This window comes from Mytilus trossulus, chromosome 3 (assembly GCF_036588685.1).
Source record: "Mytilus trossulus isolate FHL-02 chromosome 3, PNRI_Mtr1.1.1.hap1, whole genome shotgun sequence".
In the NCBI taxonomy this organism is placed as follows: domain Eukaryota; kingdom Metazoa; phylum Mollusca; class Bivalvia; order Mytilida; family Mytilidae; genus Mytilus; species Mytilus trossulus.
The window spans coordinates 51,667,670-51,690,476 of record NC_086375.1 but is presented as its reverse complement, the minus strand read 5'-3'; the positions used below and the strand labels follow the sequence as shown (position 1 = coordinate 51,690,476).

General features: G+C 30.5%; 1 protein-coding gene across 1 annotated transcript in view; it reads left to right on the top strand.

Annotated features, from left to right (window-relative positions):
• The window catches only part of LOC134710867 (uncharacterized), a 93,384-nt gene that overhangs the window by 53,853 nt on the left and 16,724 nt on the right, over positions 1-22,807 (top strand). The window contains exons 54-76 of the mRNA XM_063571278.1: positions 1,121-1,282; positions 1,884-1,927; positions 3,368-3,390; positions 4,395-4,507; positions 4,752-4,913; positions 6,455-6,504; positions 8,281-8,394; positions 10,791-10,837; positions 11,670-11,755; positions 12,248-12,409; positions 13,114-13,151; positions 13,620-13,639; positions 14,480-14,589; positions 14,819-14,968; positions 15,640-15,701; positions 15,992-16,099; positions 17,551-17,600; positions 18,142-18,248; positions 19,105-19,263; positions 19,604-19,644; positions 21,529-21,554; positions 21,855-21,958; positions 22,425-22,574. Coding sequence (XP_063427348.1) covers positions 1,121-1,282; positions 1,884-1,927; positions 3,368-3,390; positions 4,395-4,507; positions 4,752-4,913; positions 6,455-6,504; positions 8,281-8,394; positions 10,791-10,837; positions 11,670-11,755; positions 12,248-12,409; positions 13,114-13,151; positions 13,620-13,639; positions 14,480-14,589; positions 14,819-14,968; positions 15,640-15,701; positions 15,992-16,099; positions 17,551-17,600; positions 18,142-18,248; positions 19,105-19,263; positions 19,604-19,644; positions 21,529-21,554; positions 21,855-21,958; positions 22,425-22,574 — 2,088 coding nt within the window. The remainder of the gene's footprint in view (positions 1-1,120; positions 1,283-1,883; positions 1,928-3,367; positions 3,391-4,394; positions 4,508-4,751; positions 4,914-6,454; positions 6,505-8,280; positions 8,395-10,790; positions 10,838-11,669; positions 11,756-12,247; positions 12,410-13,113; positions 13,152-13,619; positions 13,640-14,479; positions 14,590-14,818; positions 14,969-15,639; positions 15,702-15,991; positions 16,100-17,550; positions 17,601-18,141; positions 18,249-19,104; positions 19,264-19,603; positions 19,645-21,528; positions 21,555-21,854; positions 21,959-22,424; positions 22,575-22,807) is intronic.

Genomic DNA, 22,807 nt, shown 5'->3' with positions numbered 1-22,807 from the left:
AAAGTTGACGATAAGAAAATAATACCTGTCCTGGGAATCAGTTGGTGTTCACCAGGACATTTCAAGTTTTTTTTTCAATTTGAACTGTTTCAATAAATTGATTTAAGCTATCTCGTGGAGTTGGTTCAATGAAAAAAAAAACAATCATTTGATGTTTTTACTAACACCCTTTCCCTTTAAAATTTATTTGTTATTTGCTAAGAACGGAATTGTGACAATTTAACAGTTATTCCTACACCTAGATTTATGGAAATACCTTTTTCTGTTTGATGAGATTATATGGTAGTGTAGTATACAGATTGGAAAATTATAAAACTTATGTTTGATGAGATATTATTCACATAGTAGAATAGATTACAGAGAAGAATCTCAAAAGATGTTTTAAAAAAAAGACAAACTCAGCTTCAAACCGATTTTGCTTATTCAAAGTAAACTTCCAAAAAATCTTAAAAACTCCACTCTATACATAGATAGACTCATGTTATGTTCAGTGCTTTCAATTTACTTTTTATTGTTGAGATCAGCATTTTTTTTCTTAGAAGAAAAAGAAGATATGATCATACCAGAACATCTTATCTTAGATTTGAGTATCTTTAAATTATTCGAATAAAAAAGAACATTGTTGGTCAATACAGGTTCACATGAAATTACAACATACATTTATAGTGTTTCTTCGTTTGGCTTAAGTCAGTTATTCAGTTGATGTTAGTAAATAATAGAGTAATTTCAAGTTTTCTTCTTTTTTTTTTTATTAGTGAACTAAATTATTATAAATCAACTGGAAATGTGGAAATGTCCACTGTTAACTGTTTGTTATACCCCTCTTACTTAAATAGTATAAGTCTGTTCTAGTGTTTTAATCAATCAGTAATTGCGATTTTTTGTCTTAGCTGGACATTGAATGCAAGAAAAATAACTATTGGTTTAAAGGTAGTATGACATGTTTTCTTCTATTAACAATCAATGTATCTTAGTTGTCCATCTTGTCTATTTCGAATTTGAATAAAAAGCAAGGTAGGTAGTCAAATTTGATTTGTATAAATTGACTGTTAGATATCTGTTTATGTTTAAAGCAGTGACACGTTTTTACCAACTTCGAACTATATGTTTTATATCATAGGATACCTACAGTCAAGATTGGACAAACAGACCCAGATCTTGTGGCCACTGGACCTTCAACAACAATAAAGATCAAGGGTACAAACTCATACAAAACTGAGATCACAATTAATTCAACCGATAAAGGAGAAAAACTAGCTTGTGTACAGACAAAAGATTTAAGGTATTGCTCAATTTGTCATAGAAAACTAGGTTGTATGCATACCCAAGGTTCAAGGTATTATTAAACTTGACTGAAAAAAACTAGCTTGTGAACTGACACAGGGTTTCAGGTATAGTGAAGTCTGTCTAAGAAAAAACAGAATATGAACAGACCGAATTCACGAGGTTATGTTATTCTTATCTAAGAAAAACTAGCTTATGTTCATATCAAAGGTTCAAGGTACTGTTAAAATTGTTTAAGACAACCTAGCTTGTATACAGAAATAAGGTGCAAGGAAATGTTTAACTTGTCTAGAAAAATCTAGCTTGTGTAAAGACCCAATGTTCGAGATATTGTTTAACATGTCTTAGAAAGACTTGCTTATGTACATACAATATGTTCAAGGTATTGTTGAACTTTCTAAGAAAAACTTTTTTGTATACAGACATTATATTTAAGGTATTGTTCGACGTGTTTTTAAAATACTAACTTACTTACTGACCAAAAGTTCAAGCTATTGGCATTTGTCGCAGAAAAACTTATAGGGCGGAGTTTGTTGGCCATGAAACGTTCAAAATTTCTTTTCAGTATTGATCCAAATATATATTTATTTGACTTTCAGTGGTAAAACAGTAGATGAAATATGTATAAAGGTTGATGTTAAAGGTATGTATTGTAATAATAAAGTGAATTTCATAATAGGATTGATTAAACAAAACTTAAAACCAGTGAAAAATGTAGCGTTTTTCCCAAGGAAATACAAAAACGTTCCACTAATAAAGTACTTTTTAGCTCACCTGGCCCGAAGGGCCAAGTGAGCCTTTCTCGCCACTTGGCGTCCGTCGTCCGTCGTCGTACTCGTCGTTAACTTTTGAACTTCTTCTAGAGAACCACTGAATAATATGAAACCAAACATGGCATGAATGTTCCTTATGAGGTACTGACCACGTGTTGTTACTTTGTAGCCGATCCATCATCCAAGATGGCCGCCAGTGAGGGAATTAGTTAAACATAGGACCCTATGGGAAATGCATACACATAACCTCTTTTAGAGAACCACTGAATGGAATGAAACCAAACATGGCATGAATGTTCCTTATGAGGTGCTGACCAAGTGTTGTTACTTTGTAGCCGATCAAACATCCAAGATGGCCGCCAGCAGGGGGACCTAGTTTAACATAGGACCCGAATGGGAAATGCATTCAAATGACTTCTTTTAGAGATCCATTGAATGAAATAAACCAAAACATAGCATGAATGTTCCTTATGAGGTGCTGACCAAGTGTTGTTACTTTGTAGCCGATCCATCATCCAAGATGGCCGCCAGTGGGGGACTTTTTAATTAAATCAAACATAGCCTGAATGTTCCTTTCCTTATGAGGTTTTGTTGTTACTTTAAGCCAAATTTTATATTTTTTATATGATTTCAAAAACCCCAGTAGAATCAGGTGAGCGATACAAGCTCTTGGGAGCCTCTAGTTAGTAATTATGTAGGCTTGTTATAGATAAACATGGATAGGTTAAAGTGTATTCTTGTATGCAGCTTTATATGAACATAATTATTAAAACAAGTGCAATTAATGTTTTAAGATAAGTAATGTTAGATCTACCAAGGTCAGATGCGAAACAATGTAAATGTAAAAGTTCTGTTTCATAAATTTAAATGAAATTATGACTATGATTTGAAATTTTTTTTATCACTCTTTAATACTTTTATTGAGCTTTAAGTTATAACAAATTAAACTATTTGAGAATTCAAATATCAAAATTCATCCAGCTGTGAGTGAAAAAAAATGAACTTTTGAAAAGGCATATGTCGTGAGTGATTTGAGACTTATTATTGTTTTGAATATGTATTCTGTTTTTAAAGTCTTGAATTGTGTATTCTTCCTATTACATTGACTTTTTATGTGAATAACTTAGAAAATACCAGCAACTATATATTTCCTACATGTTCTCGCGAAATTTAAATGCATTGTCTATACAACATTGTTTTAACTATGACATAAGAGAAGTAAAGTCTAGATTTATTGTACATAAGTTACAAACAGTTTCTATTCCTTTGCAACATTAATTCATTTCAAGTAATGTTATAAATATTTTTAGATCACCCTAAGACAACTGCAACTGTAAGTTATAATTAGATTATCATTTTGTATTTTATTTTTCGTTGGGAAACTTAACTTCAACAACAAAATATATACTTCACCAGACCTTCAAATAACATCCCTGTTCATTGATTGCTGAAATAATTTGAAATACTTTCTTGCAGATGGGTTAGAATATGAAACACGAGCAGCATCAAACTTTCAAGGTTTACAATAAAATGCACTGTTTTTCAAAATACATATGAACATTTATTTCCCTACATTCTGTAGATACATACACAAAGTCAAACTTGACGACAATTTGTGACGTTTGTAGACGAAACACGCGGATGGCGTATCAGATTATAAGTTTGATATCTTTGATAATGTAAAAAAGAAGATGTGGTATGATTGCCAATGAGACAACTTTCAACACAAAAGACCAAAATGACACAAACATTAACAACTATAGGTCACCGTACGGCCTTCAACAATGAGCAAAGCCCATATCGCATAGTCAGATATAAAAGGCTCCGATAAGACAATGTAAAACAATTCAAACGAGAAAACTAACGGCCTCATTTATGTAAAAAAAAAAATGAACGAAAAACAAATATGTAACACATAAACAAACGACAACCACTGAATTGCAGGCTCCTGACTTGGGACAGACACATACATAAATAATGTGGCGGGGTTAAACATGTTAGCGGGATTCCAACCCTCCCCTAACATGGGACAGTGGTATAACAGTACAACAGAAGAACGAACTATAAAAATCAATTAAAAAAGGAGTAACTCAAATCAGATAGACAAAAAATTAAAGTGGACGTGGCCGGGTACTTATACATCCCGTCACAATGAACAGATCTGAGAGTACTCGCAGTTATCTGACAGCTGAAAAAATTAAAAAATCATGCCTCTAAGACTAAACTATATATTTGTAATAGCCCTGATCTGGAGCATTATTCATTTCATATTTAAAAGATGACTGAGTCTGTAGATTATTTAGTGATAAATTGCATTAATATTTTCTTTTAACAAAGACTTTGCCAGGATTTACTGACAAAACATTTGAACCAGACAGTACATTTGGATGTAAAGTGGACCAGGATTGTCATCTACCAATGGAAACTACAAAAAATACAAATGGAAAATGGTATCAGTTTTATTTACAATAGTCTTATCCTTCTTGACACTTGTTTACTTAAAAATAATGAAGTTCGACAGGATATAAAGTATCAAAATTTAAAAGTGTTCATGTTTAATCAAAACTTCTATACATTACAAAGATGTTTTTTTTAAATAAAGTCATTTGAAGATTTCAGTTTATATTTTTACCAAAAATATATTATATTCAAGCTTTCAAAAAAATCGTTTGTATTTGTTATTTCTGTTTACAGTCCTACATTATCCAAAGATATACCGAAAACAACAATACAAGATGTCCACCCTCTGGAGACCATATTATCTACAGTAGATAGCACCTGCCAAACAGATGTTGTTATTCATCCAAATAGTACTGAAATGGGTATCCATAAAATCTGCATTCAAATTAATGTCAGGTAGGATATCAAAGTTTATAAATCATATATTGTTAATCGAATAACAGAAAATCTTAGTTCTGATTATATATATGTATAACATCTTAGTTCGTAAATTATTTTTTCGTTAATCAACCAACAGAAAATGTTAGTTCTACGTTGTTGTATGTATGACATCTTAGTTTGTAAATCATGTGTTCGTTATCTACTAGCAAAATTTTGTGTGTTGACTTATGTAATACATCTCATCAAAGTTTATCATATTATTGATTGCAGATGGACTCCTTAATAGAAATAAATCGATAGCCTTGTCTTAAAAAATCCAAAAGAAATAAACAAACAATAATACACAAAACACAACATAGGAAAATAAACACTAAGTAACACGAACTCCACCAAAACTTGTGAGTGATCTCATGTGTCCCAGAATGGTAAGCAGATCCTATTCCACATGTAGCACCGATCGTGTTGCACATGTAAATACAAACCCAGTAATAAGTCTAATTCGGTAGGTCAGATTCGTGAAAACAACAATTATTTTTATTTAAGGTAGACCCAGTGTCTTTTGTCATGTTGTGTTGAAAAACATAAGTTAAGTCTTACATGAAATCCTCTGGTTTTATCCATTTTCATGCCTTAAAACATTTTGCCCATGGACTCCCATTTTTCTTTTTATAAATCTTTTACGTATAATATATAATTATAAGTCATTTGTAAAAGTATTTTTAATAGTTTGTGAGAACATTAACTGGTCAATGATAAAGCTATGAAAAATCAAGAGAGAACATGTTCCCGCCATTATTTCAATGGCTTATATCTTGAAAACAAGCACATTGACCCCTATATTTATTTTTTTTTGCTTTTTTGATTCCTCAATTAATCCTCTAATAATATTTACTAGTTTTATGGACATTTATTTATTTTGAAATGTTGCCTAGTGCGAGACGCGTTGCCGGGACATAGAAATATTGGGAGTCTGTTTTTGAAAGAGTTATCCCTCTGTTATGTATTGGTAACACATTTTGATGGGTACATTTCATTGCTAGCGCTCTTATGTGTTTAATGCACGAAACTAATATCATCTATGTCTCGGAAAAGTTAAAAAAAAAATCAGGACTGACCGTTTTTTTTTAAAAGAGTTATGACCCTTGGGAATATTAATTGTTTGAATAATTGCATTGTAAGCGATCTCAAATGTACAATAATTGCCAGAATTTTTTCACTTTTATATCTAAGGTTTATTTAGCAATGACTTGAACAAATTCAAAATTCAGTTTTGTTTTATTAGTTCTGCCCTTGGATTGCTAACAATATGTGAAACGTATATGGATGATACACCCCACTGATACTTAAACCATTGGTCAGGTGTAGCTTGAAAAAACATGATATAAACTACATTTTTGAAAATTATTTGATATTTATATTGAGTTTGAAATTCAGAGTTTATTTGTGAATTTGATAAGCAACACTTACTTCGGCAAATAAGTATAAAGTAGTACTTTAAATGAGCTTTGAAAACTGCTTGCAAAATAAATTATTGGACATCTTTTTGTATTTTTCAGTCCGTCAGAAGACCCAAGATGTTATCGTTTTAACGTAACAGAATCACAAAGTAAGTCTGTTTCCGATGATTTTAAATTACCATTTGTGATTACATCATTTATTACTTAGTAAACCTTTCATACAAACTTTTTTTACTCTAAAATTATCATTTAAAGCAGCCTATTGTCATTGTGATTAGAGTAGAACTGCTTTATATTATTACAATCAATGAAGAGTCAAACATGATAGCGGGTTTAAGTCCCTTTTGATTTCAAGCTAATATTTGGTTTATCTAAATGTAAGAACTACTCTCTAATTAATAAACTAAAATTATAAAGCTTGAGGTGTTTGTCAGTTAAAATAACTCTTTGTTTTTTTATTTACTTCTTAAATCAGCTGATGGCTAAAATTATATCAATACAGATAATCTATTTTATAATTCAAATAGTTTTATGAAAACTAAGCATACCTGCTTTCTTCAATGTTTTTATTTAGTGAATTCCAAATATTACTCAAGATGGGAGCAAATGTGTTGTTAAGAGAAATTGAATTTGTATGCCCCATTTATTGGCATTATGTTTTCTGGTCTGTGCATTCATTCGTCCGTCCGTTCGTTCATCTGTCAATCTTCAGGTTAAAGTTTTTTGGTCAAGGAAGTTTTTGAAGAAGTTGAAGTCCTATCAAGTTGATGCGTAGTACACATGTTCTTTATTATATGATTTCTTGAATGACAAATTAGAGTTTTTACCCTGATTTCACGGTAAACTAAACAAACAAAAAATAGTGTGATTGGGGCATCCCTGTACTATGGACACATTTAAACAAATTATTCTTCATGGTTGTATTTTGGCATTTATAAAAAATGTTCTTGTGTTAATACTGTCGGTTTTTTTAATGCCCCACCTACGATAGTAGAGGGGCATTATCTTTCGCCGGTCTGTTGGTCCGTCCGTTCGTTCGTTCATTTGTCCGTTTGTCCCGTGTCAGGTTAAAGTTTTTGGTCAAGGTTGTTTTTGATGAGGTTGAAGTCCAATCAACTTTATACTTAGTACACATGTTCCCCGTGATATGATCTTTCTTATTGTAATGCCAAATTATATTTTAACACTAATTTTACGGTCCAATGAACATAGAAAATGAGAGTCCTATGTCAGATTACAGTTTTTGGTCAAGGTAGATTTTGGTGAAGTTGAAGTCCAATAAACTTGAAACTTAGTACCGGACACATATTCACTTTGATATGATCTTTTTAATTTTGATGCAAAATTATATTGTTGACACCAACTTCACGGTCGACTGAACATAACAAATGGCAGTCCTATGTCAGGTTTAAGTTTTTGGTCAAGGTAGAATTTTATGAAGTTGAAGTCCAAGCAACTTTCAACTTAGTACACATGTTCACTTTGATATGATCTTTCTAGTTTCAATGCCAAATTTGAGTGTGGCACTCGTGTACTATGGACACATTCTTGTTATTAAATAGAACAAAAAAATATATAATCGATACTTATAGATTATAAAAGTAAAATATAAACTGATATCAAAACTCCATTCCATTTACCTAGGTACATGAGGATAATCATTAAAATGATGGATTGGTAAGAACTGAAAATGGATAAATGCGTAAAGTACTCTTAATTCAATTACTTGTATGTTATACGTATTCATCGTCGACATCCATCTGCTGCTATATTTATATCTTTTCTTTTTAGAGTAAACTGGAGTAGATTTTTAACTTCTGATCTGGACGGTTTTCGCATTGGCATAAGCTATGATTTTATAACTATAGTCAACCCTAGGTGAAATTATCTTAGAAGGGCTAAGGTTTGTGTATTTATTTTTACAGTTACACCTTGCCAAGCCAAGAATTGTCTCAGAGATGGATTTTGTACAGTTACGTCTGCGAAGCAAGCTGTGTGTACCTGTCGTTTAGGATCTACTGGACCTAGTTGTCAAACGGGTAATCAGTTTCTCTGTAACAATGAAATAACCACTTAATAAGTACCAGTGTCTTTTTCGTGTATACATCTTAAACCGATAAAATTACCACACTTAAACATCAAAAAACGTGAATTGATATGCATGTATTTAATAAACATTTATCAGCTCTAATGGATGACTAAAGAAACTACTCAATTCAAAATTGATACCATTAAAAATAAATACATTTTCAGTCTGTTATGTTGCTGTTAATCAAAATTTGAAAACATTCATTTCCATCTTGTTTCTGAATCACCAGGGTCTTAGAGAGAAACCACCATATTCAACGTGTGCTGCTGAGTCACAGCAGTTGTATATGTTTTCCACTGTTACCTTTTTTTTAAACTTGGTAAAATGTTCTTTAAGGTATATCATTAATCCATAACATGCAAATGCACATCAAATTTCACACTTAACTGTAGATCTCATTATATTTAGTGCAATTTGATAAAAAGATATCCTTGACTGTCTGATACTTGATATAGAAATTGAGGACAAGCTTCTGTAGCAAGTCCATCTTGTTGGATGCAATATGATTTTGGGTTACATATTGCATGAAATACAACTTAAACACTAAAGTACTGACTATATATCTATATCTGCAGTTTTAAACTATCTTTAATTTCTCAATCAAAATAGTGCAGTGAAGTGATCATTTAAATCCTATCCAGACAATGTAACGCACTTCATTTTTGAGAAGTTATACTTTGGTATCTAAATTAGATAGCGCGTTTGGCATACTAAATTATAATCCTGATACCTTTTATAACTATTTACATCACTGGGTCGATTCCACTGCTGGTGGACGTTTCGTCCCCAAGGGGGGTATCACCAGACCAGTAGTCAGCACTTCGGTGTTGACATGTATATCAATAATGTGGTCATTTTTTTTTATAAATTTCCTGTTTATAAAACTTTGAATTTTTTCGAAAAAATACGAATTTTCTTATCCCATGCATATATTACATTAGCAGTATTTGGCACAACTTTTTTGGAATTCGGATCCTCAATTTTCGTCAACTTTGTACTTCTTTAGCTTTATAAATATTTTTATATGTCAGAGTGTCACTGATAAGTCTTCTGTAGACGAAACGCGCGTATGGCGTACTAAATTATAATCATGGTACCTTCGGACGCAGTAAATTATTTAACGTGTTGTTTTCCATTTTTTTACATCGCTGGGTCGATACCTCTGCTGGTGGACTATCAATCCCCGATTGTATCATCAGCTCAGTAGTCAGTGCTTCGGTACTGACATAATAAAACAAACATTACTAAAATTGTCTGTGTATACATTTTTAAATTCTTATGAAACTAAGGTTTCAACTCTTCCAGGCAAAGTTGGCTTTAAATGAATTTGGCTATTTATTTTATGTATTTTTGACATATATCTATCTCTTCAACGATTTTCGGTACTTATACATCTTTGGATTTCAAATGTTGGCTTTGGGCGTTCCTGGTGAAGGTAAATCCAGAAAAGCGCTTCGGACGCAATAAATTATTCAACGTGTTGTTTTCCATTTTTTGATAACTATTTACACTACTGGGTCGTTGTCACTGCTGGGAGACGTTTCGTCATCGAGGGTATCACAAGCTCAGTAGTGAGCAGTTTTGTGTTGACATTAATACCAATAATGTGGTCATTTTATATTATTTTTTATAAATTTCCTGTTTATAAAACTTTGAATTTTTCGAAAAACTAAGGATTTTCTTAACCAAGGCATAGATACCGTAGCCGTATTTTGAACAACTTTTTTGGAATAATGGATTCTTAATGCTCTTCAACTTTGTACTTGTTTGGTGCGAAAAATATTTTGATACGAGTGTCACCGATAAGTGTAATGTAGACGAAACGCGCGTCTGGTGTAATAAATAAAAATACTGGTATATTTGATAACTATTTACATTATGATGTGTATTTGAATTACCATATACATTTAAGATATTTGGTCTGATTTCCAATGAGTTAGCTATCCACCAAAGTTCAAAGGAAGTGGAAGTAAGCAATTATATGGAGCTGTAAGGCCCTTAACGATGAGGAAAACCCACACTGTATGGTCAGATATTAAGGGAAAAATATTAAACAATTTGATAGCGTTAACTAACGGCCTAATTGTGAAAAAAACAATTTACGAAAAATGAATAAGAAGGACATAAACTAACAACAACCACTGATATCATGGCATCTGACTTGTTTGCGAATTTTTATATATATATAAAAAATATAGGTAATGCATGGGGAAAATATGTTATATAAATAGGTTTAACTTCAGATGGACAGTCATGAGCAAGATACAATTCATTATTTATTTCAAAATTCTCAAATTTGAAAAATGAAAGAAATCTTGAATTTTTAGCACTCATGTTACTTTTTAGATTCAACCGCATCTGTTGTTCCAGTAACAGGAAGTGCAAACCAAGAGGTTAGTAATATGAATAAGTAATAAGCCATTAAATGGTCTCTTTTTCTTGCAACGACAATAAAAAAAAATTTTAACAAACATACATTTTTGTGTTGACATGATACATCTCTGTCTTTTAAACTAAGTAAATCAACGTCTGCCTTCTGTGTTTCTTATGCCTTTTTTTGAATGAAAGTTGGACAATATTCTGAAAAATCAGTATTTTTTATCTGTTTTGGATGTTAAAATCAATACGATAAAATAAAACTTGACAAAAATAGTTCCGCACGAGTCTATTGTTAACATTAAACATTTATAACTGGTGCCAAATATGGCAAAACTAACTATTTTGATTACAAAAATTCTCAAATAGAGAAAAAAAAATTGCAGGATATCTACCCCTTTCTCTCATTTACTCTCTGTTGATTTGCATTCAGAATTTGAATGATATGATAGTTATTTTATGAAGTAACTGAAATTAAAGATGCAAATTTAGTAGTGACACACTTTCCAGTATCGTTTGACAAATAATTGACAGTTTTTCAAACGATATTATGATTTTTAGCTACAATACAATCCCATTAAAGAGTTTGAGAGACAATTTTTAAGTAATGTGTTTATCACTGTTTTACCCCTGGCGTTGTTTATGTTTGCATTGACGACATCATATATACTCTTAAGTTATGCTAATGATTTCTTATATCCAGCGAGTAGCATGCAATGATGAATCATAATCACAGAAATAAACAAATATCGATAAATTGAAATTATTGTTTATGTCTATCATACAGGAGGAACGAAATGAATTAATTATGATTTACTATTATTATAAAATGGTTGGGTTTTCTTGTAGCCTACTTTTGTTGATACAGTTGTACCAAGAGAAGTAAAATGTTACAAGGGCATAGAATGCTTGATTCCATTTGCTGTCAAGGGAAAGTAAGTATAATGATTATTACTTAAATTGTAAGGTATATTTGTAATTTGTTGTCAAAAATGTATAATATGGTATTTTTATTCCTCTCTACTAATATTCAAGTTGTTTTATACACATTTCACTGATCATGAGAAGTTATATTTCAGTTAATGATATATACATTTTAACTATACAAAACATTTATGTGTTTCAATAATAATTAATATCAATTACTTCAATATTATAATTGCTCTAAAAGATTTTTGAAATTTTAACCTTCACTCTTATTTAATCATGTGCACTAACAAAATGTACATACAAGAACATCCAATTAAAACTAGGACAGAAAATGTACCAACTTTACAGAAATGGTATAACAAATAATAAAATGTACAAACAAAACATGAATAATCTATACTGTTAAAATTATTTTTATTAATGAAACAAAAGTGATTATGTCCGTAATTATTCCTACATCTTATAATGCAGAACATTTTATTTATTTGACATGTTAGTAATCAGTCAGTTGAAGTCGGAGATCATGACAATGGAATGAACCTAACGATCAAACCTAGTACAAAACTAACGTCCACTGATGGTGTGTATGAACATATTCTGTCTGTTATACCTCAAACATCAGAGGGAAAGAAACAGATGTGTGTCAAAACAAAAACTGGGTATGTGTTTTAGCTATAAATTTTCATTTCAGAAATCTGAAAAAAATAATTTGGCATCATTTTTATCGTTTTCGCGTTATGCACCTGTTTAACGTTATATGCAACCGGGGGTATTAATTGTCAGAGAACTCTCTGTGCTGCAATATACCAATAAAATATCAAATGGTCGTGTCCCTTATTTTTAGTAATCACGAATCAGGGCATACTGAAAGGTATTAAGTGTCATAAATTTTACCAGTCAAGTATCAGTTCACTAATAATAGTTTTAACTGTATATGTTTTCTTCATGATAATATGTATTGAGTACGACAGTTGTTATAATTTATTAGATTATTTGTTTGCATGTTTGGTTTGGAGCCACCTTCTGGAACCTTGGCTATATCAGGGATATATGGGGTAAAGTTCTTATTGTTGGGGAAACAAAGAGTGAACCTCCAAGCTTTGACATCGGAATTTGAACATTCTGAAATTATGTAGACATCCTACTGAAAATAATTTCAGTTAAGATTGAACATTAGATCGTAGTCTAACAGTATATAAAACTGAAAAAACCTTTATTCAACAATATGGTAATGACTATTATTTTTTAAAAACGGAAACAAGTCATGAATTACTTTCATGACTGTAATATGAATTAAATTTCTAAATTTAAAAAAAAAACAGGATGTGTTAGTTAAGACTTATAAATTGTTGTCTTTTCACAGAAAAGAGGACCATATATGTTTTACAGTGGATGTTCTTGGTAAGTTAATGCTAAAGCAATTAATATCTTACTCTGTATTAAACACAAGCAAGAGGTAATGTACATGTTTACGCAATAATTTGTATTTTATTTTACTTGCAATAAGATTTTTCCATCTATTTAGTCAACACAAGATTAGAAGTAATTGCCAAATAAATTGTGTACACTAAGAACAAAGTTTCAAGGCATTATCAAGACCTCCAAATAGAACAAAACAAACACCTGATCACAAAACATGACATAAAAACCTCATAGGAAACAAAATGAGACAAGCATATAAACTGAGAAACAATAAATACTAGTGCACAAACATGACGAGAATATCTTACTATTGGATATTTTCTGTTTGTAACTTTTTTCATAAAATTTTATATTAGAACATGTCACTGGAACGGATGAGGTATGTCTTATCAGCAGAAAAAATAACACATTGTCAACGTAACATAAGAAAAACTTATTTCCTTTCAGATCCACCAACAAACCAAGGAGTATGTAATATATTTTTCTTATCTTTTACCTTTAGAAATATTCTATATTCTTTCAGGCTTTTTATTCTGTTAAAATATTGATTAAAAATTAATATATTATAATGAGATCAAATAAAAGAGGGACGAAAGATACCAAAGGGACAGTCAAACTCATAAATTTAAAACAAACTGACAAATTGAGATTGTGTCTTTTCATAAAAACGTAATTTAACCTCTCACGTTTTCTGTAGATATTTCTAAGGCATGTCAACACAATGTCTAATGTATCATTTTTTTTGTCATATGACAATACACTTGAAATTATAGGTCTAAATGTCAACTTTAAGTTGACTGACTCTCTCTCTGGTATATGTTGCCCCTCTTTTAAGTGCTGAACTAAAGTTGCATCTATAAAATGCATCTATTTCAGAACATTGACATTGATAAACTATGAATTTTGGTTTTATGGATGTGGATCTGTGAATTAAGTTTGAAACATGTTTTGTTGTATTTTTATTTTGAGTATCATACTAGTGACCATTTTATCAGTAAGGCATATGAGTTTAAGGTCAAAATAGTTTTTGACTGATGCCAGGGCATTATAAGCTTTTGATATATACATTTTTAGTGTCTTGTTTAGAAGAATTAAATAAAAGAACATGTTACAAACTATAATCTATTATGAAGGACTAGTTTCTTTGAATGAATAATGTTTTGCAAGAAACATTGTACAAGTAATATTACTTTGTGATCGTTTGACTTAGACTTGTAGTATTTAGCAATTCGGTGTTTTTCAATTTGATCATATGTCAGAGTTCTTCAAGACAAACATTTTTAATAAAACTTTGATATTTTCTCTAGACGACACCAGATTTTACAGGAACAACATTAGGTCCAGACTCCACAGTAGAATGTCAGACAGGAGCCCTATGTCATGTTCAATTACAGACAAATCTAGTTAATGGAAAGTGGTTGGTATTAAATGTGATTTTAAAATTAAATTTTGAATATATCTTAAAAGTATGCTAATTTTTTTACTTTTGTCAATTTAAAAAAAATACTTTAGTTAATCTGTGTCCTTTTTATAAACTGATAGTATTTTTAGAAAAAAAATAAGAACACGAAAGAAATTTGTTTGGATAATGAAAACTTTAGGTTTATTCTTTGACATGATTAATACATTTCATATCTATTTTACAGCCCTGCTATCTTAAAAAATACAAACAAGACATCTATATCAGATGTACATATATTCCCGTCACAAACTACCAAATGTACAACTGATGTAGTTTTGAAACCTGGGGTGACAGAAACTGGACAGAAACAACTGTGTGTTCGATTTAACGCTGGGTAAGTAACATGATGAACACTTAGTGCATATTGTCTTTGTTTAACTTCACTGTTTATAGAGCGGAAAAGTATTGTGAAGTGTGTATTTTCTTTATTTCAGTTCAGGATATATAGAGTGGGAAAGTAGTGTTGAGTAAATTAATTGTGTATTTTCTTTTTTTCATGTCAGGATATATTGAGCGTGAATGCAAAACTGGGGTTAATTTCATACTTATTGTTTAACGATTAGTGTTGTTGGGATGCTGTAGAATCTTTATCACTTTTATACTGTATAAAGATTGTAAAGTCTATTGAAACATGTCTTATTTTACTGCAAGTTGGAAAAACGGGATGACCCACAGTACAAATTACATTACTCCAAAGTTCTTAGATGGAACATAGTATGAAAAATATAACAACAAATATATATAATGATCAACAAGTGATACAATCAATAAATGGTTATATCAGAGCATTCTATATGAGCAAAATTGTAACTAAATGTACTCTTGCTGCTATCCTCGATTTAAACTGAGTTGGAATTTTTTTTTTATTATTTGCAGCATGTATAACATACTTGAATGTATCCTAAAACATAAGTTCACTTTAAATGTACTAATTTGTATTTTTCAATTCAGTAAAAATAGTTCGTTTTGCCAAGTTTATTTATATTAAACTTTTTGTCTTTTTAGGACTATTTCGAAACAGCTAGACAAAGAGAGATGTTTGAAAGTGATAGTTTCAAACACGACAGGTATGAATAATAAAAATGATCTTATACTGACTGAACTATAAATGCACTGGCATGTTGTCTTTTCTTTTAGTAGATTTAGTCCTTTGTACTGTTAGTATATTTGATTTTTTTTTCAGTTGCATATTTTTCTGAAGTTGTTCGAAGATTGATTAAATATTTCTTTTTTTATCCTGCATGTATATAATAACACTTGTTGTCAAGGTAAAATCAAATAAACAACCACACACTATTGCTTATGTGAATAAATTTTTTTTACGAAAATGATAAATTTGACATATGTACTGTTTTAGATCCTTGTGTTCCTGTTTATTGTATGCATTATGGTGAATGTCAAATAAACAATGGACAGGGGGAATGTATATGTCCTTCAGGATTCATAGGAAACAAATGTGAAACTGGTATGTATGATTATTCCTGGATTTAAACTAGACCAAGTGAAAACATATAAACAATGTCTGTGTTAAAACAGCTAACATTGTTACTTTTGTATGTAAAATAAGGTAATGTGTGTGTGTATCTACACGTACTACAAGAATGAAAGGCATTAAAACATTAAACTTGCGTTGAAAGAAAGACTAATGACTGGTGTCAGTTCAGACATTCCAAGGAATTAAAAAAAAATCGTACAAATATGTGCTTGTTTGTGAAACTAAGAGTGTAAGTGTCTCTAGCTTTCTTGATTAACATGACATTCTTGTTTTATGCTAGAAAAGAAACTGACATACCTATTTCAAGTCTTGCCAAGGTAATTATTTGAATTATACCTTAGAATAGACATAGACCACAATGAAAATACAAAATAGGACTTAGTTAGATACTGAATACTAGATAAGATCAACTTATAAATTCTAAAACAGTCTATATTTCATTTCTTTAATCGTTACTTCATGTGGACGAATTTTACCTCAGTTGATTACGAAATAAATTAATTGACTTCAACCTTGAAAACTGAAAAGATCATTAGAATTATGGTTTAGTGATAAAACCTATGTAACAAGATTACAACTGGACCTCATAAATATCACCATAGGCGAAAATTTGGTTTCATGATCATATCTGAAACAACATGTTTTGTTCCTTAACTACTTTTTAATTTCATGGTCACTTTTCTTTCTTAAACATAAGACACGATATACTCCTTACTCGGCCTCGCTTCCATGATTTTTTTTATTATTTAAACGCAGCACTATTTTTGCAAAGGAGTTAATGATATAAATTTTCTTCCACCTTAACATACCAGGTTACCAAATCAAAGGTGCAGTATTGAAATGGGGAAATCATGGTAAGCCAACTTGTATCGTCAAACCAATCAAATATTTAATTTGGGTTCAATGACTGACTTATATATTACTATAAGACGTGTCACGGTACTTTTCGATCCCAAATTCATATATTTGGTTTTGATGTTATATCTGTTATTCCCATCGGATTTTGTCTAATGCTTAGTCCGTTTCTGTGAGTGTTATATTTCAATTTTGTGTCGTTGTTCTCCTCTTATATTCAATGCGTATCCATCAGTTTTAGTTTGTTATCCCGATTTTGGTTTTGTCCATAGATTTACGAGTTTTGAACAGCGGTATACTACTGTTGCTCTTATTTATAGAGGCCCTCTTGTATATATTTATTTTTCACAGAAAACAAATACGAATCACAAAGAATATTGTGTAGATCTATATGGAACATCTACAAAATGGATAAATAAATCATGGTAAGGAAATATATTCACAGGATAGCAATGTACATTGAATATCTTATATAATTTCTTCAAATTGTATCATTGTATACTAACTGTAATAGGTATTTGTTGTGGTGTAATATGTTCTATGCAAATATTTGATTTTTATTTCAGTTAAATCAGAAAAAGTAACAGCAGTAGATCTAGATGTATTAAAACCTGCAGTAAGTTATTATGATTTTAATGATTTAAAATGACATTTTACTTTAAATATTTTAGGAATTAACACATCCAGTTATAATGATATAAAAGATAAACACTCACATTAAGTTATAATAATTTTATTCCAAACAAACTCTGGAGGTTATAACAATATGTTATGATTATTTTAATTATTAACACTCGCCGTAAGTTAAAATGACAATTAAGAGACACAGTTAGTTATTATGATTTTATTGAATGTATATGCACCTGTAATAGTAACATATTTACAATAAATGAGTTTATGTTTGAATTATTATTGAAAACATTTGAATAAATGAAATATATAAGGGCACCTGGTTTGATTGATTACCAGTACGACATTTATCTACCAGAGACAAAATGAAAAGAGATATAAAACAATGTCCTAAATCTTAAAAAAATGTGTTATGTTCATCGAAATGAAAAAAATCATGTCATACCATTAGAACGACAATCGCATATAAGCAAAATATAAAAAAATAGTAGCTGTTTATGTTTTATATGTGACATTTTACACTTCAGCAAGAAAAACCTCATTTTACAAATACAGCTGTCCCTAAAATAATCAAATGTGTACAGAATATTCCATGTCATTTACCATTGACAGTAACCGACCCTAGTGGACACAAGTAGGTATTATGTATAGGCATTCATGTTTCTGCATTGGAATTTACTTTATCTCGTATGTAATATATAACTACCATGGTACAAATGTTTTAAATGTTTATTAGGTATCATCTCTTCTTGTATTTGTGTTAGCTTTCTACCATTTTTCCTCGGAAGAAATAAAACCACTAAGTCATTGTCCTGTTGCTTTCGATATTGCACTATTATTTTTAAGCATACAAAGCTATTTTGTCTTAGGTTTAAATAAAGCGAATTTCATGTCTTTCAGACATGGCCTGAATTAGCGTTTTTTTACTTCAGTGGCAGGAAGGTTATTCTTTGAAAAAAATAGATTTCCTTTATCTTTCCCTATTATTTGACAACTATATACATTTGTAGATGTTTATTGAAAAACAATAATGAATTATTAAACAACATTGAATGTAGCCAAGTTATCTGCTCTTACGTTGGTGTTTTACAAAAGCAAAGAAAGAAACACAAAATTATTATACGGAAAATATATGACAAATATGTTTTACTTAAATATAACGGGTTTTAGGATATGAAAATAAAACCCAGGATCTCAAAACTTATCTACATGAGCAAGTTACATATTTAGAAATATTTTAAAAGGTTAAACAATAGTCAGTGAAGAAATATGAAAACTAATCAATGCAATGGTAAACGGTGAGTTTCATGCAGTTTGTCAGTTTTCATGTCCTTTGTTTTTCATTCTGACCAACTGTTTTTATGTTCCTGAATACATTCTTGTAAACTTCTTTCAAAACAATTCTACTTATAGATGTTGTAAATGCTATTGGTTATCCGTTATATGTGATAGAAACTATATCAGTAGGTATTAATATTTAATTTTTGTAGACCATCAGTCAAGTTTGGAAAAGTTGACCCAGGAATAGATACGGATAAATATGTGCTTACACCTGTAAATGGTACAAAAGATTTTACTACTGATATAAAAATTACTCCACAGAATCCAGGAACTAAACATCTTTGTGTTCAAACCCAGACATCATTTGGGTAAGTTTTGTTCTTTCCTTTACCTTTTTTTTTTTTTATCTTTGTTCACTGATCATTATTAGGTTGTTGTGATACTTGCATTGTTTGTAGATATTTTGACTTTTTTCTTTATGTAGTCAAATGTTGTGGTCTGTTGTATTGTCCTATGTTTTCCTTTGATTTCTAAGATGAACAACATATTGTTCTGTCATAATTAGTTTATCTTTTTCAGTATTCCAAATCTGCCATTCAAACTATAAAAGTTTGCAGCAACATTTATCTATTTCACTATTCATCAACAATCTGACAATTTGCATATACAGTGTCTGATTTTAAGAACTTGAACTGATTTGTTTTGTAGAATGAATGTAGATGAGATTTGCTATCAAATTCAAACTTCAGGTAAATATTACAGATAGTACTTATAATAAAAAGATTTTCATTCACTTAGTGCATGACGATATTTCATGACTTGGTTGAAGAAACATGTTGTTTTAAAGTTCAATACCTATCAGATTGGTATGTATGTGGGGGATGTTAGAGGTAATAGTATACAAAACATCAACGTCCTTTAAAACTATATTTTCCTACCAATAGTCGACACAAACCTAATATTACCTGTTGTACATCATCCCGCTTGTTTTCAGATATATTAGCAGTTTTCAGATATATTTCATGTAGAAAATTGTTGATTAAACCTGGTTTTGTAGATTTCTAAACTCAATTGTATCACACTTGCATAAAATTATATTGATAACGATGTGGGCACAACACCAACAGACCTAATAGGTAGAACTATCAAAAGATGTACATCAATCAACAGTGTGTTATAATTTAATTATTTTAAAGATTAACACAATTGTCAACAAGGAAAAATAAAAAGTCGTATAGACAAATCACATTAGCAAAAACATAAGACATTAATAATTTCAGAGATGACAAGCTACAGTATATACTTGAGCATGAAAACAAACCCAAACATTTTGTTTATAATATATATTGTATGTGTATATTGTGCATCGGTTCAATCGGACTTTACCTTAGATTTGATTTTGTGTTATGTGCATTTCTATTTTATCAGAAGCCTACATGATTATTTGTACACATAATCAACAATTCAATAATATTAAGGTCACAATGACCTACATTGACGTTCTTTGACCTTTACATTAAGATTTATTCTATAGAAACCCTTGATGAAATATGTTGTTCTTTCATAATGTTTCTTGATAGTTGAAAGCCTGCTGGATCAACTCTTCAGAATTTGTTAATAATCTTTTTGTTTCTTTTTATGCCTCCGCGGGATGGTTGGGGCATTATTTTAACCCCCTGCCTGTCCGTACGTTCCGAAATTTGTTCCGTTCTCTTCCTTCATTTTGCTTCCACCAAATGTAATGAAACTTATATACAATGCTTATTACAACAAAATACAAACCTAGCTTTAATATGGGTAACCTTACTAATATCTAGATTTATGCCTTTTACAAATGGAGGAATTGCTGAAATTTTCGTTCCCATAATCTTAACTTAAGTTTGCCTCAACCAAACATTATGAATCTTACACAGCTACTTTAGTACAAGTAATCTTAATGTATAGTTCTACAGATGAATATCAAATGAACATCTGTAAAGCTGTATATAAACTGTACAGCTGTGAAGCTGTATATAAACTGTGCATCTGTAAAGCTGTATATCAGCTGTACAGATGTTAATCTGTATATAAACTGTACATCTGTTGAGCTTTATATCAACTGTACAGCTGTAAAGCTGTATATAAACTGTGGATAGATATCGTATCACACAAGATGCAGTGGTAGAATCAATATGTTTAGCTTTTACACAGATTTAAAAATGTGCAGTTAATGTATATTTTTACAAAGTTTCAGTTTATATACAGTTTTGAAAATATACAGTTTTACAGATAAACAGTTTATGTACAGCTTAACAGATGTACTGTTTACATGCAGCTTTACAGATGTACAGTTTATATACAGTTTTACGGATGTACATTTGATATGCATCTTTAGAAATGTACATCAAGATTACTAGTACTAAAGTACCTATGTAGACACAATACTTATTACAACAACATCCAGATCAAATTGTTATTGAATTACATCAAAAATGAAATTTGAAATTGATACATTGTTATTTAGGATATTTTTAAGTTCAACCAAGTTCCTTTAGGAACATGGTTTTGTTAAATCTTGATTCTAACAATTACTAACAGACGTTTCATGGCTATATTTTCATATTTACATTTTATTTATGAATTTTATGTTATAGCAACAAAACCATCTGTTTTTGGTAATGTAAGTATCATTTTGGTTAAATAATATTTTTACAAATCAATACATAAATAGGGTTACAGAAATCACTAAAAATACTGTACTCTGCAATTATAGAACATACACTAATATGCTAAATATATATATAAAACATAAAACATAAATCAGTTTTGAATTTCCTTTATTCGTTTGCAATTAACACAAAAATTGTAGCTTATTTATTGACATCTCGAGAAAATGGCATAATTCAAATTTATTAATAATTTCCGACATGGGAAGCCATAAAACTTATCTATTTAATCATCCGATAAAATCTTCTTTTAGCCAGCTTTTACAGCACCAACAGTAACAGACTCATCTACACTACTTTGTGAGATAGGAGAACTTTGTCATATACCATTGACTTATGAAGGACTAAATGGCACTTGGTGAGTAATTTGTTTCTTATGTCTATTGATACACTTGGTGAGTGATTTCTATATCTTTTCTAGTGATACACGTATAGAGTCATTTGTTTCCCGGTCTAGTGATACAATTGGTTAGTTGTGTGTTTATGTTGTCTTGTGTTACACTTGTTGAGTCATTTGTATCTGTTGTTTATTGATACACTGCGTGAGTCATTTGTTTCTGTTGTCTAGATTAACACTTTTGCTTATCTAATCAAACTCTGAGTGAGTCATTTCTTTCTCTTGTGTAATGATGATATGGGTGTGTCCTTTGTACTAGTAAAGTGATACTTCGCAAACAAATTGAGAGTGACATTTAACCTAAAGATTTTAAATATTTTCGTGCAAAAAAAGAGCATGTTCAATACCTTACATTACTACTTGTCCCCTAACAAAAAATATTGGTTGACAATTGATGATATATGAAATGATCTATTTTATGTTACAGTGAAGAAGTAAATGAATTGCCAACACACACTGATGGAGTACATATACTCAAACCATATGTACTATCCACAGCTGTGGGGAAAACTTGCACAACAGAAATAGCTTACAAACCTTCAACAACTGGACCTACAAAAATCTGTTTTAAACCAGGGTAGTTATGTTATTAAAACATTGTACAATAGATTGCAAAACTGCATATAAATGAATAAAAAGCATCTACAGCTGACGATAGGGACCTCTGTTAAAATTATAGTAAACCTGTGGTCTTGTAAAAAATCGAAAATTCAAAATGACAAAATGCTGTCTGAATTATATGAATACCATCAATGACCAATCTTATAAGAAGCAGATGATAACCTATCAAAAACTTGTTGGCGGGTAAAA